The following is an 18,264-nucleotide window of genomic DNA, read 5'->3' as shown; positions in this document are numbered from 1 at the left end:
CTGGGCACTAATGATGTGCCCTAAATACTCTATGCTAGGCTGGCCAAACTGACATTTGGAATGTTTAGCATAGAGTTGGTGATCCCTTAATATTGTCAGAGTGATGTTCAAGTGTTCCATATGTTCCCCCAAACTAGAACTGTACACCAGTATGTCATCAAAAAACACTAGCAAAAACTTTCTCAAATAACTTGCAAAAACCTGGTTCATAAGAGATTGGAATGTTGCAGGTGCATTGCAGAGCCCAAAGGGCATCACCATAAATTCAAAATGACCATGATGAGTCTTGAATGTTGTCTTATACACATCCACATCCTTCATTCTGATTTGAAAATACCCAGACCTCAGGTCTATCTTTGAAAACCACCTAGCCCCATGAAGCTCATCCAATAATTCATCAATGATGGGAATAGGGTAGTCATGCTTCACAGTCATAGTGTTCAAATACCTGTAATCCACACACATTCTCCATGAGTTATCCTTCTTCTTGACTAATAAAACAGGAGAGGCAAAAGGGCTCTGGCTCTGTCTAATAGTTCCATTCTTCAATAACTCTTCCACAATTTTCTCTATCTCATTCTTGGCAGAGTGTGAATACCTGTAAGGGTATAATTGCTTAGGTGTGGCATCAGGTTTGAGGATGATCTGATGTTCAACACCTCTAACTGGGGGTAACCCTTGTGGTTCAATAAATAAATCCCCATATTCTGCTAACAAACCTTGTATTCTGTCTGGTGTTTTAACAGTCTCACTGTTAGTCTGAATGGTGTAAAACTGATTGCCAGTGCCTGATGGACCAACTCCTCCTTTGTTCATCTCAGAGTAGACTTGCAACAATTTGCCATCACCAAACTCTTCTCTGGCAGTAATCACAACCTTTTGTTCTCCTCTCCTGAGCTTCACAAACCTTCTCTTGTAATCAAATTTCACTGGGCTGTTTTCCCACAACCAATCACATCCCAATACAATATGAAAGCCTTTAAGGTTTAACAACCTTAGTGGAAAAGTAAATGGCTCCCCCTGCATCATCCATATCAGTCCATTCACTATTTCCTTGCTAACAGTCTTGGTTCCATTAGCCATGGTGACCACCATAGGATTTGTGTTATCAATGTGGCAGTTGAGCTTAATAGCCAACACTTCACTGATAAAACTGTGAGTACTGCCTGTATCAATAAGGATGTTGAGTGGGCCATTCTCTATCTCCCCAACCACCTTGATGGTCTTCACCCCACTGTTTCCTTCAATAGCATTCAAGGAAACTTCCCCATCACTACTAATCCCCTCTCCTTCTAACCCCCTTTCTTCAGTCATTGACAGCAAATGAGACTCTTCCTCCTCATCAGTCATAATCATATAGATTTGATTAAACTTACATTTATGATTCTGACTGTATTGCTCATCACAATTAAAACATAAACCCTTCATCCTTCTGGTTTTCATTTCCTCTCTGGTGAGTAATTTCCTTGGTGGCATTAAAACAGGTGGTGTGTAGATGTTTTTTGCCAGTTGGTTGTGGTTTGGTTCAGTGTTGGTTTGTACCCTTTTCTGCTGGTTTTGGTATGGCACCATCTGTTTCATCCCACCCTTGGCCCTTCTAGAGACAGCCTCCAGAGTAGCCTCCTGTTTCCTAGTCATTTCAATGGCATGCTGAAATGACTTTGGTTCAAACAAGTCAAAGAACTTCTGATTTTCTTCAGGCAGCCCACTCACAAAGAAAGTCAGAAAAAATTCATCATCATAAGATCTAGTGTTGAACATCAATAAATAAGCCCTGAGCTCCTCAAATTTATCAATGTAAGCCTCTAAAGAATTTGTGACTTTCAACTTGCCAATCTCAGCCAGCACTTTGGCCTCCCTCAAGTCTTCAAATCTGGCAGAGACTAAACCAACAAATTGATCCCAAGTATAGACTCTGTTATTTTGAGAAATATGCCCATACCATATAGCAGCCCTACCCTCAAAATGCAAGGCAGCTAGTACTACCTTTTGGGTATCAGGTATGTTGGATACCAGCTGAAAATATCCTTGGCACTTAAACAGCCAGGTCCTAGGGTTACTACCATCAAATCTAGGGAATTCAATTTTTGGATTAGGGCTGTAATTACCAGAGAAAGGATTTGAGTTTACCATTACCTCATGCCCTCTACTGTTCCTCTGGTCCTGTTGAGGCCTGGTAAACTGTTCAGGCTGTGCAGTGAATGGTGTGGGGTTTGTGCCAGAAGTGGATCCCTCTCCCATAATTGATTTATCCCTGTTATACATCTCCATCCTTTCAGCTATTTTGCCAAGCTGGATCTGCATTATTTCAGATGATTTCCTTGTTTCTTCCTGATTTAAACTGATTTGTTCTTGCAGGTTTGTTTCAACAGCCATCCTTTTATCCATCTCATCCTGCAGCTTATGTTCCAGTAATTTCCTGTGTGCTTCCAATCTGGTGCCATCCGCCATGAGATCTAGCCTTGCTCTGAGTACCAATTGTCAGAATTCAAGGGTTCTGATTATATTTGTTACTGTATTTATAATAATAATTGTAATTAATCTGTAATTTTGTATAAAGAGTTGAGGTAGAAGATAGAAATAGAAAGGCTTGGGAAAGAAGAAAGAGAAAGAGGAAAGTTTAGTGAAAATTTTCATAATCTGCATTTCTCAAAAGGTGTGGTATAAATACCCCCTTCTATGACATCAGGAATATTCTACCCTAGCCCAAGTAGAAACAAAAGCCTAATAAAACAAACAAACAAAACAACAAAAGATAACGGGCTGAAAACATAAAAGCCCAACAAAGTCCGAAAAGGAAAATAACATAAAATAAAACAGTCTGTTAAGCTCGGCCCACTACGTGTGAGCCCACTTCCTTTCCTCCATCCGCAACGACACCGTTTTGTGTCCCAATCAATTCTTCATTCCCCAATCCCGTCAAGACTCCTCTTTTGCCAAATTTAGGGTTCCTTCTTTGTGCCAGTCCCCCATCTTTCTCCTCTCCAATCCTAATCCTTGAGCCTCTCATCTTCTTAGCACCCCAGGTCATGACAAGATGATAATCCTAAACCATGTGTTCCTTCTTCGTGTGGCGACATTAGCAATATTAGCTATCCTTTCAGGCTCAAGACTGATCCAACGCACTGCGGTGGATACGAACTATCATGCGAAAACAATACAACTTCACTATATCTCAATTCTCAAAAATACCTCGTACAAGTAATCAACTATCACAACTCTACAATCCGTCTTACCGATGCTGCCATACAGAATGGCGACAGTTGCTCTTTCCCCAAACACTCACTATCCGCCTCCGATTTTATTGATTTTGGTTATACTTACCATAACAAAATTTACTACACATTTAGGCCTGTTAAAACATGGCCTATTACATTCATCAGCTGCCCTTATCCAGTCAACAATAGTCAACATTCACTTCTTCTTGATACTTCTCAATATTGTTCAGTTGGTTTCAACGAGTCGAACAGTAGACACAAATACATAAAGTTCGGCCCGTTGAACGGTTCATCTATAATGGATATGTGCAGAATAGATCTCATGGTGATGACTTCATTAAATCTCACATATAAAAATGAAGGATTGGTTTTGTCTAATCTCTCGCAAGTCCATAGCTGCCTGATATATGGGTTTGAACTTTCAGTGTTGATTTCGCAATGTGGTGAATACTGTCAAGAATGTAGGTTTCAAGGGCAAAGTATTACCTGTGTTCAAAACAATATAATTGGTAAGCTTAAAACTTATTTTCAGCTTAAATGCAAATAATCGAAAAACTTTTGCTTTCTCTTTAAAGTAGTAATATAGGAATTATATTACAAATTTCTTAGAATATTAAACTCTTATTATTTCTTGGAGATATCAATATTAAATGATACATTTCACTAATAGGTTAAGCTTTTGGTTGAGATAGTTATTCAACAATCTTCAAGCACAATCATAGAAAAATATGAGCGGATCGTGAGCCATTTTGATGGGGTCTTACGCTTTCAATAAAAACAGACGTTAGTATATTACTCACTCAATCAACACAATAACAAGACTCACTCATGAACTCTATTTTTCTCTCTACACTTTTTTGTTCTTGTTTTTTTTTTTTTCATATAATACAAATGAAAAACTACAAAGACTATTTATGGGACTTTCCTAATATGTATCTACCATAATACATGAACATGTAATCAATAATGTTCTCCCCTAACCAAGAACGTGAATCAAACCAAGAGACACATTCATGTATACTTCCACATTCATGAATCTTCAATACATTGAACCTTGATTAATGAATATAGTTTAATTTCCAACACGCCCCCGCCCCCTAAGATTGATTCTTGCATTGCCAGATGACTCCGCAACTTCTCAAATAATTATCTCTTGAGGGGTTTCGTGAAGATGTCAACAATTGGATCTTTGGACTTCACGAACTTCACATTAACTTCCATCTTTGCAGTGCACTCTTCAATGAAATTATACCGAGTATCAATGTCTTTGTTTCTATCACGATATACTGATTTTTTGGCTAGTGCAATTATGGACTTTTTATCGACAAAAACTTGTGTCGAACCTTCTTAATCAAAACTAAGCTCATTTTATAAGATATTTAGCCATATTGCATGACATTGACTCGATGTCATTACCACATACTCAACTGAACACTGCTACTCCAAAGTAGAATATAAAATCACTTGTACTGTTTCGCTCATCGGGATCTCCAGCCCAATCGACGTCGTTATATCCGGCTCGCTTCATAATGTTCGTTGTTGGGTAGAAGATACACAAATTGGTAATTCGTTTAATATAGCGGAGTAACCTCTTTGCTACTTTGAAGTGATACTCTTTTGGGTCCTCCATGTATGGCTAACAGGACCAACTATAATAGAATATCTGGACTTGTGCACGTAAGATACCTCAAATTTCTAGCCAAGATTTTCAATGAGGTTTAATCGATGGACTCTCCTTTAAGGTGCTTCGACAATTTGTCTACAATGTCAATTGGAGTACTAATTTCCTTGAAATTCTCCCTTTTGAACTTTTTAAGCACATCTTCGCACAGCCTTCTTAGGCGATGAAGGTGCCATCATCTCGTTGCTTCACTTTAATACCAAGAAAGTGAAACATCAACCCAATGGTTGTCATCTCGAACTCATTGGATATCTCCTTTTTAAACTCATCAAATAACTTCATATCGTTCTCCTGTAATATCAAATGATTAATATGGCTATTCCACACCCTTGGTACTTGTTTCAAACGATAAAGTGCTTTCTTTAATTTCAAAACATTATTCTCTTGACACAGAACCAATTAACCTTATCTTCTGGTTGGTCAATGTACACCTTTTCCTAAAGCACTCCATTTAGAAATTTTGATTTCATATCCATTTGATATATGTTCCACTTGTTTTGCTTGCATCCTTTGAGAACAAGCCTAGCCTTGCATCGTTTCACCTTGATTTTGGAATTCTTTTTCACCTTATAAACCCATTTAACTCCGATTGGTTTATTCCCCGACTGTAAGGAAGTAAGTTCCCATGTACCATTGTTCTTGATGGCCTCAATATCTTCGTTCATGGCCTTTTCTCCACTTCTAACGTTTTGATGTCCCCTCAAAATTGATAGATCTGTTTAAAAAAAAATAAGTTAGGAAACTGATTGAGTCGTTTATAAATATCGTGTAGTGACCTTGTCTTTCGAGGTCATTCGCTACTCTAACTTTCACCTTCGAATGAAGATGCAGGTGATGACGGTGGAGTTACGTCATCTAGGGGCTCATCTTCAAATTCCTTCATTGTTGCCTCTGATGGATAGAATGTGTAATGCTCTTTTTCGTGAGCATTCCAATACCACGAACTCTTCTTATCGGACACAACGTCTCGACTTATTCATATTTTTTCCTCAACAGGATTGTATAACTTGTATCATTTTGATGTTTTGTCTTACCCAACAAAGATATACTTTTGGATTTTGTCATCAAGCTTCCTCTGTGGTTGGTACGGAACATGGATATGGGTAATATTTCCAAAAACTCTCAAATGTGCTATACTAGGCTTGAATTCATTCCAAGCCTCTTGTACTGCTTGGTAAAAAACACTCCTCATCAAACTCCAGTTTAATAGATAAACACCACAATCAATGAATTCATCCCAAACTCCTTATTATTTGTTTGGACTGTAACATGCGTCGAACCGATCGATTCTTCCTATACACGATACTTTTTTGCTGGGGTAAGTAAGCCACGGTAAGGGGTATGCGAATACCATTCGCATCACATAATGCAAACTCCACCACGGCCACTACCTCTGCCTTAAAATCGAACACCATGATATTTTGGTTAGTCGAAATGGTTTGTCTTTGCTTGAAAGGCTTGTTCTACTTCGGGCCCTTTGTTTCGTCTTTTGATCTTCTCCTCATGGACTTCTAATTTTCCCAAAATCTCATTCAATTTAAGACTCTTAACGTTGTTGTACTCTTTAATTTCCACGACGATGTAATCGAACCTCGGCTCAAGGGATCAAGTATTTTTTCAACCACTTTTGTTCTCTTCCATTTTTTCACCACTTCTCTCAAGCTAGTTAACGACCAAGACTACTCTTGAGACATAATCCGAAACTTCTTCTGAGCCTTTCATTTTCAAAGACTCAAAATCTCCACATAAAGATTGGAGTGGGTTTACCTTATCAGTGCCTTTGAAAGCATTAGTAAGAATATCCTATTCTTGGTTCCCTGCAGTAGCTTGAGAAGTACACCTAGTTGGATGATGGGTAGGGCTCTTTTATCTTTCATATGGAACCCTTCGATTGCCTTCTTTTGGACTTGCCTTAATGAAGCCATATTCCCCGATTCAACATATTTTTTCTTCAATTGCTTCCCTAAAGTCTTGTCCACCAAGGAAACTTTTGAATTTGTATGCTCTATCGATCATAGTTCTCTCTAGCACGATTTTTAAATGTAAAAGCTCCACTCATGGTTGCCATTGTTCTTTCTCTAAAATGTGACTCTGATGCCACTTTGTTCGATTGATTTAACAATACAAAGTGTATAAACATGCAACAGAATAAATCAATTTAGAGAGGAGGAGTAGTAGAAGAGATAAAAACACACTTTAGTATATTACTCACTCAACAAACACGATAACAAGACTCACTCAAGAACTCTTCTTTTCTCTCTAGACTTTTTCTTCTTCTTTTTGACACACTACAAATGAAAAATTACATAGATTCTCCCGCATTATAATATTCTATAACCACCAAATAATTCATTCAGTGATTAATAAATTAAGATTTCTTTTCGTGAGTCTTACTCGCTTAAATTATTTGATTATGACGGATACAAAATCCACCTAGCCAGGACTTGGTATAAGCAAAACTCATAAACTACTCAAGGATTATTTAGCAATCCCATATTTCAGAGATGTGGATTTGTTCCGATAATTAATTTTCACCCATTAATTCATAATGTCAATACCGACCACATCGGGGATCACTTGACTCAATATAGAAATATCATCCATTATGACATCAAAATATATATCATCAATAAATGTGTACATTGGTTGCTTAGGGAATAGTTGAGTACGTAAATTAGTGTCGACTAGAAATAATATAGTTTCATTTGAAAAAGTGATGAAACAATTATTTCACGTTATTCGGTTCAGCAGATGACTATTGTGCTAGTACAAAAAGCCAAACAACAACTACCAAAGTCATTCTCTGGTTGCAGTAATAAAGACATATCACTTAAGTATTGTGTTATAACTCCATTTTGTTGTATTAACTTTATATTTAAAACGAACTATCAAAATAATCTTATGTGTACTATATCCAAATCAACACACTATTTAGGGCTTGTTAGGTGACCTATATCGGATTGCTTTGGGTTACATGAGATTGAATTAATTCTCTACTAACTAATTAATTATTTAGTTAGTAAGACGTTCACTTTATATATGATTTGTCTATAGAAAAATTATTTAATAAAATTAGTAATTTGAAGGTTAAAATACACTTTTACTTGTTCATCAACCTCTATTAAATTAAACTCAGTGGGAGAGGTGCTACTAATTTAATGAAATAATAGCATTTAATACCGGATTTTGATTTTACTAGCAGGTTTGAAGAAGTATGAATCTTGTCAACCGAAAGTGTTACTAGCCTCTACTATTTACTCAGTAGAACATTATAGCGGTAACCTAGCGAGCCCCTAGAATACTAGTAGACTAATATACTCCTGCAATTAATTAAATGCATTGAATGACGTAATGCAGATTCTCATAAAATGATAATATACTATTTTATTAGATTATTAATAAAATTATGTAGCTAAAATAAGACTTTTGGTCTACTATCCCAACACTTTTCAATTCTTTGCTGCAACAATTACAAGAAACACCCGTACGGTAACCAATTTAGCTACATGAGCAAACGTTTATGTATAACCAATTCCTTCAGTTTGATGGTTCCCAAGAATAACCAACCGAGCCTTCAACCCCTCAATATTACCGTCTGAATTATATTTTAGGGTAAATTACACCCACACCCCTGAGGTATGCTTAAATAACTTTAAGGTCCCTGTGGTATCGATAATTACACTCACCCCCTTGAAACATAGTTATTAACTCGAATGGGATAATGCATTGGATACGTTATTACGATAGAGTTATAACGAACTATTGGTTTCAGGAAGTGGTGGAGACAACAAAGAGTTATGGGTGATTTAAGAAATATTGGGGGAGCCATGTCACCCCATAACTCCCCATAACTCTATGTTATCTCCACCACTAGATAAAAGTAATATTCCATTAGAACCCTATCGGAATAATGTATCCAATGCATTATACCGTTAGAGTTTCTAACTACGTTTCAGGGGGGTGAGTGTAATTATCGATACCACATGGACCTTAAAGTTATTTAGGCATACCTCAGGGGTGTGGGTGTAGTTTACCCTATATTTTATAGTGTATACCCATTTTCTCTTAAGAGCTTTGTTCCTGATGACAAATCTGCCACATCCCCAGTGTCATTAGCCTCGAGCATCAACTTCATGATGCATTATCCTTCTAACGAATATCTTTCAAGACCTTAGAATAGTCCACATGTTCCTTCTCTCTCTCGTCAAGGATGCAAGAATATTTCTATGTCATACAAAAAAAATTGTCGCAATTTTCATAGTGTGCTATAGGATAAGGAGTACCTGACGGATGTCGTGGTATGGGTGGTGTATGTATGTGTGGGCAACGTAGTCATGAAGTAATGCAGATGAAGCTTCTCTGCTGCACCCTTCAGAACCTTCAACTTAAGATGTACTTTTTGATAAAAGCTCTAAGGTTTCATGAAGTAATGCTGCTGATGAAGCACTCTGCTGCACCCTTTAAAACCTTCAACTTAAGATGTACTTTTTGATAAAAGCTCTAAGGTTCTTCGCTGGGATTATAGGAAATTTGTATATATATATATATATATATATATATATATATATATATATATATAGACAAATTTGTGCTCCATAAGCCTAGCTTGAACCTACATAAATTAGTTATAAGGAATACAATCATGCATGATTTCTATAACTTAATTAAATAAGGATAAATCATTTTGCAATCTTTTCTATTATGTAATAAATATTAAGAAAATAAATAATGTCTTATACAGTAAAATCTATAGGACATATGAATTAAATAATTTTCTTATCAATGACATGGAATAAGATCGATGACAATCTGTATAATAAAACCACAGATTTTGTCCAAATATTTATTAACTGAAATCTGGTGCCAACACTAAAAATCTTCTTCAGAAAACCATTTTCTACTTATTTTGTTTATTTCTTAAAAATGATTCAACTTTTGCTCAGAATCTAAATTTCAACTGTTATGTTCATAGTATTTACTTGGTCATGTTTTAATGAATTTTTTAAATATTGAATATCTAAAAGATAATATGAATAACAGAACAAGTTAACTTTGTGTGAGGTTATTTATTCACTAACTTAATGTATATTTATATTAATTTCACATAATGACACCAAAAAATCATTATGAAATATTATGTGACGGAGTCACTTCAGACAATCTTATTTCAATTTGTTTTGTCAACTTTTATACATTATTATTTTAATTGAACTGATTGAACTGCTCTGTCATCTTTAAGGTTGGCTTATAGATATACTTGAGGCCTACCTAGCGCTAAGGTTCTTAATTGGATTTCCTTCCTTATGTGTTCTTCTGATCATTAAATTTCGAACAAGGCATTTGTCAATGTTTGGCCCAATAGAAAGATTCCTGCAAAGTAACAAAAATCTCACAACAATTCGATATTCCTACTCAGACGTAAGAAAAATGACAAGAGGTTTTCGTGAGAAACTAGGCGAAGGGGGTTATGGTTCGGTTTACAAAGGGAAACTTCGAAGCGGCCATGATGTAGCCGTCAAACTACTCAACAAGACTAGAGCAAATGGGCAAGAATTCATCAATGAAGTTGCAACGATTGGAAGGATCCATCATGTCAATGTGGTTAAACTTGTCGGATATTGTGCAGAAAGATCCAAACGCGCCCTTGTCTACGACTTCATGCCTAACGGCTCCCTCGAGAAGTACTTATTTAGTAAAGAGACGAGTACATCTCTTAGCTTGGCGAGGAAGTTTGAGATTGCAGTTGGAGTTGCTCGTGGAATTGAATATTTGCACATAGGATGTAACATCCAAATCCTACATTTTGACATAAAGCCTGACAACATACTTCTAGATGATAATTTCACACCCAAAATCTCTGATTTTGGACTCGCAAAGTCTTATTCAACAGAGAATACCACGTTGACTCTCACTGCAGTTAGGGGAACAATAGGGTATGTGGCTCCTGAACTGATGAATAGAAGCATTGGCAGTGTGTCTTGCAGGGCTGATGTTTATAGCTTTGGAATGCTCTTGATGGAAATGTTGGGCCTAAACAGAGGTACGGGGCCTACTAATGACAACAAATCGAGCCAATATTTCCCATATTGGATTTATGATCACTTGAATGAAGGCAACGACATCGAAATTGGAAATGCCGACAAAAATGACTATGATGATGACGATGAGGACGACAATGCAAGAAAAATGAGGAGAAAGATGACAATAGTTGGGTTGTGGTGCATACAAATGAGGCCAAGTGATCGTCCGTCAATGAGTGATGTTTTAAAAATGCTCCAAGGGGAAATCGGAAATTTGCAAATTCCTCCTCAGCCTTCCCAATCACCTGATATTGAATACTTCAACGATCGAAATTGGGAGACTGAGTCAACTGGTTCCATTGCCTTGTTGTATAATGATTCTTTAACTGGTCATTGAGAGTGGTAAGTAAGGATTATAAATTAGTATGTTGTGCAATGAATTGACATTTGCTAAGACTAATGGGATAATAGCAATAATACTTTGAATTATTCCTCAAATATTTTATCTAAGGTTATTTTATTATGAAGTAATGATTTCCTTTTCTGCTATTTTTTGTAGGATCGACATGAATATGTATGAATTTTCATCTTCCAACAATTCAATATGACCAATATCTTCAGTCAAAATAGAGAGTAGCCAAATATAGGGTTTATTCCACTCAAACAAATTTGGGCTTTATTGCACTGTGTACATCTGTATTTACTCTAATTGTTAAAAAAACTCATCATATTTGTTATAGAATAAATTATATTGTAAATATGTGTGTGATAATGGATTAGCGTGTGTACTCTGAATTTTCAGAATATCAAACTTGGTAATACAGTGGAAGAAAGAGAGGATAATTTAGCTGAAGTAATCATTACATTTTTCATTCATATGTTGCGGATATAAATACACAAAGTTTACAAGATTTGTCATGCAATGCCTAAGCATTCGTTATTAGAATAAACGACTCGTATAAAGAGATGTATAATTTTGCTTACTCTACAAGATATATAATTTTGAGTCCACAAAGTAGATATGAATAATTCATATTATAATACTCCTCCTTGGATGAAAGAAAATTGGATGAGTGAAAATTTATATGCCTTGTTAGAAACTTTGAGACGGAAAACTCAAAGGGACAAAACCAGTCAGAAGGAAAAAATAGTATATAACTCAATCCAAGCTGTGTGCAGAAGCTACCTCATTAAAAATCTTTGCTGGGAAACCAAATGGGACAAAACCAGTCATAAGGGAAAAAGAGTGCAGCGCACCATTTCTCCCCCTGAAATGAGCAATATAGCTTCCAAAATGGGCCGTCAATCTTCCTTCATATTGGCTCTTCTCATTCCGATGCCGTACACCAATTTCTCAAATGTAGAAGTCGGTAAGGCTTTTATAAACAAATCAGCAAGATTGTCACATGAGCGAACTTGTCGAACATCGATTTCTCCATGCTTCTGAAGCTCATGTGTATGGAAGAACTTCGATGATATATGCTTGTTCCTATCACCTTTTATGTATCCGCCTCTTGTCTGTGCTATGCAAGCAACAATGTCTTCGTAAATGATAGTAGATGTGTTTGTAACCACTACAACACATATCGTCATTCATAGCGTTTCAGAAACGCTATTATAGGCTACCATAGCGCTTTTACAAACGCTATGTCCGCCGGAGCTATAATAGGTCCTAGTCCTATTATAGCGTTTTGCAAACGCTATAGTATGTTTGCCAACTATAGCGTTGATTATGTGCTATTGTATGGTTTTGAACAACAGCAAAAACACGCTATTGTAAATTATGATAACATATTTTTCTCGCTATTATTGTTCTTCTACATCATTTTTGAAATGCTATTGTAGATTAAAGATAATCTTTTTTATTGCTATTATTTTCTAATATAGCATTTCAAATGCTATATTAGTCTTTTAATGCTTGTCCCCATGTTTTTGTTTCAATAACTATCACCTAAAATAAAATTAACAAACACATGAAACAGAAGTATATTAAAAATCAACATTTTTTATTAATATCGATCAAATTTGTACAAAAAACACATAAAGTTGCCTACTTGAAGTCATACTACTACAATACACAGTAAATAAAATACATGTGATAATATCACGGAAAAAATCTAATGGATCTCAATGAATAACTTGCGACTACATGAAGCCATTTCTTCTGAAATTCATTATTGTTCTACAATTCTGTTTTACAATTTTTGACCTGTTAAAAAAAGACGAAAACATAAGTTAGTAAGGAATAACAGTAGTAATATATTGGAAAAAAAATTACAATAAATTTCTAAATCGCACTATTTAATCAAGTTCTAACGTATAATTACTATGTCTGCTAGCCATGCCAGTTTAGTCTTGCCTATTTAATCTTCTACAAGCCTAATGTATGATAAAAAGAACTTCACAACTTGTAAGAACATAGATAAGATAATGTACAAATTAACTGGAATCAAGGATTACTAAGTAAATTCAATCAAATTCTCACACTCATTAAAATAATCAAACAAGATCCTTTGAAAAGAAGAATTTTCAACTTCAATAATATAAAATATGAGGCATTGACATGTCTATCACTGTATATATAACCTTTAAAAAGTTCATTCATATCATTATACAATCTAAGAGATCAACCACATACTGTATAGATGAGAATGAAACTGTGGTCGTCTCACTTCCAATTGCACCACCATATACATTTACAACATCCCAATAACTAGATACATAGATTCAAATTATCATGAGTTATTTAGAATCACTATCAAACAAGGCGAATTCATGAAGGCATATATATACCAACTAACCTACTACTTCCATTCTGATGAAAGAAAAAAGTACCTGACCTTATGAAAAAAGAAGCAATATCAAATCAATGATCATCAACCTGCATTTGTGTTGCCCAATACTTGTTAAGAATTATGATAAAGCAAAATAAATTGAAATCGAAGGTGTTCAATATCAATTGAATCTATAGAGCAAAGATAAAAATGCAGTTTCTAACTTATAGTATATAAAAGCAAATAAAAACAATAATTGAACATAATAAAGATGTGATCACCATACAATAATAATAAATTTAAATGTTTAAAGGTATTCCAGGCCCCCATTAGTCATATAAATACAAGGGAATATGCATTACAAAAATTATAAGATGTAACTCTCTTTTTCACACTACTATTATTTTTACCCACAATTAAATTCCACACACAGTGTACACATTAACTAATGCTTATACGTTTCACCCCTGTCCAACCCTCAAAAGCACGAAATAGAAAGAAATAAATAAAAATGGATTAAACTATATAAATAAGTCTATGAATACATATTGCAACTTGAGAATAACGAACCATATATAAATAAGATTAAACTATTTTAAAACTAGAATAACGAACAAAAATAATTTAATGTAAAATTAAGGATATAGGAAGTTTACAAATTGAGGAGTTTCTTGTAGGGTTGTGGAAGAAGAGTAGGCAGTTGGACGCATTAATTTGGTCCAAACGACTTCTATCTGGCTAACCTCCATCCTGAATCCTGATTTCTCTAGCAAAAAACTGATATTGTGCAACGGGCTCATTGTGACCATCGCCATGAATGTTTGACCGGACCTCTTGTTGAAGGGGAGTTGACCAGACCAAGACTCCCCGTTGGTCAACCTCTCCATGATTGCCAGAGCTGAAAGATGGTGTTCTTCGCTGAAGATGAGTTTAATGTCTTTTTGTCTGACTACTTCGTGGTCTTTATATCCGTATTTCAGCCGCACGATTCTTGTAACACAAATAATCTTTAAAAATGCACAAAGGAATTCTCTATTTCAATTTGCCCTAATCCAAAATTAAACTATACGGAAACATAATTGCAGTAACCTCGCCCAAATTTGTTATGTTCAAAACCCTAAAAACGACGAATTAAAAGAATGAATTAACTATTGAAGCTAGAAATTTTTCAATTGATTGATAAATGAATACACATACCAATAAGTGATCTCATAGGAGCGAGTTCTGCTGCAGACTTGAACAACATGACCCATGTACTTCAGCACGTTTCTGTACGGACTCTCTGAGAAATAGGCCCCGGGGAGAAACCCCCACTCAGAAAATGACGTCACGTCGCCGGAATCAGAAGCTGGCCCCTTCTTCGTGGTCTCCTCTTGCAGGACGACTTCGAATTGCTGCCGGAGTTTCTGCTGGCTTGCCTCCAGACTCTGGAACCGATCTAGTAGGACGGGGTACAGTCCCGCCCGCGACTCATCTCCTCCTCTGCCGCCGCCGTCGTCTTCCATGGTGGTGGAAGCGAGAAATGGATATAGGTCATTGGCGTGCATTTGGGGGTTTTGGGGGTGAGGGTTTCATGTAGGTGGGAAAACTAGCAGATATTTGCCTGCATTTAGCAAAGCAGGCAAATTAAATAAATAAAGGGAGAAACAGAGATTGAGAGACACTAAATATCCCTAGAAAAGAGAGAAATGGCGAGATGGCACATCGGCAAATTCGACGCTAGGGAGTCTAGAAAGAGAGGATTTTGTGGCGCCGATATGAGAGATATTTGCCGATTGATATTATAAGAAACGGCGAGGAAATTGAATTATTTTTCCCAAAATATGTTCTATTTTCACGGCCCACTAAATATTGTATGTTACTATAGCGTTTTTTCATTCCAGTGGCTAATTATTTACATTACCGAAAATGAGTAATAGCATTTATGGTAAAAGCGCTATAAAAATGTGCTATGAAAAATCAATTTTCTTGTAGTGAACTGGATGTAATTTGCAGGAGTTTCGAATATGTGAAATAACCGACTGTAGCCAAACACATTCTCTGCCTGCCTCATAAATGGCTATTATTTCAGAATGATTTGAGGAGGTGGCCACCAATGTGTGTTTGGTAGATCGCCAAGATATACTTGGTAGATCGCCAAGATATACCTGCGCCATTATAACAAAACAAATATCCAGTTTGTGTGCGAGCTTTGTGTGGATCAGATCTATATCCCACATCGGCATAACAAACTAACGCTTGGCTAGTTTTATTTTATTGAATAAAATAGTCCCAAATCTATAGTACCACGGAGATATCTAAAAATAAGTTTAACACCATTCCAGTGTCTTTCGGTATGCACAAAATTGTATCGCGCAAGCACATTTACTGCAAAATCAATATCTGGTTGAGTGCATTGTGATAGATATATTAGTGCTCCGATTGCATTGAGATATGACACTTCTTGGCCAAGAATCTCTTCATCAAATTCTTTAGGTCGGAACGGATCCTTTTCAGGATCTAAATTGCGCACAACCATAGGGGTGCTCAATGAATTATAATTTTCCATATTAAACTTTCTGAGCACTCGTTTAGTATATGCAGATTGGTGTATAAGTATGCCGTTATTTAATGCTCAAGTTCAATACCAAGATAGAGTTTGGTTTTTCCAAGGTACTTGACCTCAAACTCTTTATTTAAATATTCAGCAGGATTGGCCAACTCTTCAGGAGTGCCAATGAGGTTCATGTCATCTACATAAACCGCAATAATAGCAAATCTTATTTCTGATCATTTAATAAAAATGCATGGGCAAATGGGATCCTTTTTATAACCTTCCCTGATAAGGTATTCACTCAATTTGTGATACCACATGCGATCAGATTGCTTAAGATCATACAATGATCTCTTTAATTTGATTGAGTGCAGCTCACGAGGAGCGCCAGAGTTTGGCATTTTAAATCCATCGGGAATTTTCATATAAATATCAGAATCTAGTGAACCATATAGATAGGTCGTTACAATGTCAATTAGACGTAGGTCCAGTCCCTCTTGGACGACCATATTGATAAGAAAACAAAAAGTGATTGTATCCATCACTGGTGAATACGTCTCATCATAATCAATCCCAGGTCGCTTCGAGAAAAGTTGAGATACAAGGCGGGCTTTATATCTTAGAAATTCGTTGTTCTCATTTCTCTTATGGACAAATACCCATTTGTACCCAACGGGCTTTACATTATCTGGAGTTAGAACATTTTTCCCGAATACTTTCCGTTTTTCTAGGGAAGCTAATTCAGATTTTATTGCTTCCTCCCATTTAGGCCAATCATTTCTTTGGCGACATTCCATTATAGAACGGGGTTCACTATCATAATCATCATACATAATTTCTTGTGCAACCGAGAACGCAAAAATATTATCGATGATTATCTCATTTCTATCCTGAATTTCATTGCAATAACTTATGGGATTCTCTATATTCCCGGGATTTGATATCGCTTTTTCGATATCAGGCTCAACAGATTCATCTGGAGCATTCTCACTAGGAACCACTTGGTTCGAGGGTTCATCGATTTTCCCTTTTCTTTTTCTAGGAACAACGTCCTCTGATCTAATAGTTCTACCCCGTTTTTGTCGTGGGGGATCGTCATTCATTTTCGCATGTTCTTCAGGAACAACGATCCTAGCTGGTACATTCACAGCTGGAATATAAGACTTAGTGATTTTACTGGCGTCATTAAATGCATCAGGAAGTCTATTGGCAATATTTGGTAAATGAATGATTCTATGGATCTCATTTTCACATTCAGATGTACGTGGGTCTAGATGACATAAATGTTGCTCACACCATGTGAGATTCTTGATTGGTTTTTGTTTATCATTATCATGGATATTCTGATTATCCTTACCAATCAGTATAAATAATGTCTTATCAAAATGACAATCCGCCAATCTGGCGGTAATTAAATCACCCATCATCTGTTTCCAAGAACCAAATAATCGACGGTGAATCAAACCCAACGTATATGACAAGTTGGCGTTGGGGAACCATTTAAGTCCTCTGAGGAGGAGGAATTGACACTTGCACATCGGAACCAAATGTGCGTAGGTCCGAAATATCGGGCTCGAAGCCCAAGGCCAATTTCATTGGGGAATGCATATGATAAGGAGTGAGGCGTAATTTAATCAACACTGATGCATGCAATACTGCATGGCCTCATGCTGCACTAGTGAGTTTAGATCTCATCAGCAAAGTACGAGCAATTATTAGGATGCGTTTAATAAAAGATTCCGTCAGTCCATTTTGAGTGTGAACGTATGCTACTGGGTGCTCGACATTTATTCCCAGTGCTGCACAATATTCATCAAAACTTTATGATGTAAATTCTCCGGCATTATCCGTCCTTATATTTTTTATGGGATAATCAGGGAAATATTCTCGGAGTTTAATAATTTTTGCCAGCAAACGCGCAAATGCAATATTTCACGTAGATAATAAGCATACATATGACCATCTACAAGATGCGACCACCAAAACAATAAAATATCTAAATGGCCCACTTGCAGGGTGTATTGGTCAACAAATATCA

The 18,264-nt window shown here is 36.2% G+C and overlaps 1 protein-coding gene across 1 annotated transcript; it reads left to right on the top strand.

Annotated features, from left to right (window-relative positions):
* The first annotated feature begins 2,449 nt into the window (after positions 1-2,449).
* Positions 2,450-14,917, top strand: LOC105954864 (rust resistance kinase Lr10). Its single transcript, XM_088817943.1, has 4 exons — positions 2,450-2,480; positions 3,038-3,727; positions 10,139-11,296; positions 14,769-14,917. Exons 1-4 carry the CDS (start codon positions 2,450-2,452, stop codon positions 14,834-14,836), a joined length of 1,947 nt encoding a protein of 648 aa, XP_088674069.1. The 3' UTR covers positions 14,837-14,917.
* Positions 14,918-18,264: the final 3,347 nt, after the last annotated feature.

Source organism: Erythranthe guttata, chromosome 5 (genome assembly GCF_056151865.1).
Source record: "Erythranthe guttata isolate IM_541 chromosome 5, IM_541, whole genome shotgun sequence".
Taxonomy (NCBI): domain Eukaryota; kingdom Viridiplantae; phylum Streptophyta; class Magnoliopsida; order Lamiales; family Phrymaceae; genus Erythranthe; species Erythranthe guttata.
Note: the sequence above shows the minus strand (reverse complement) of the source record. Positions and strands in the feature narration are given on the sequence as shown.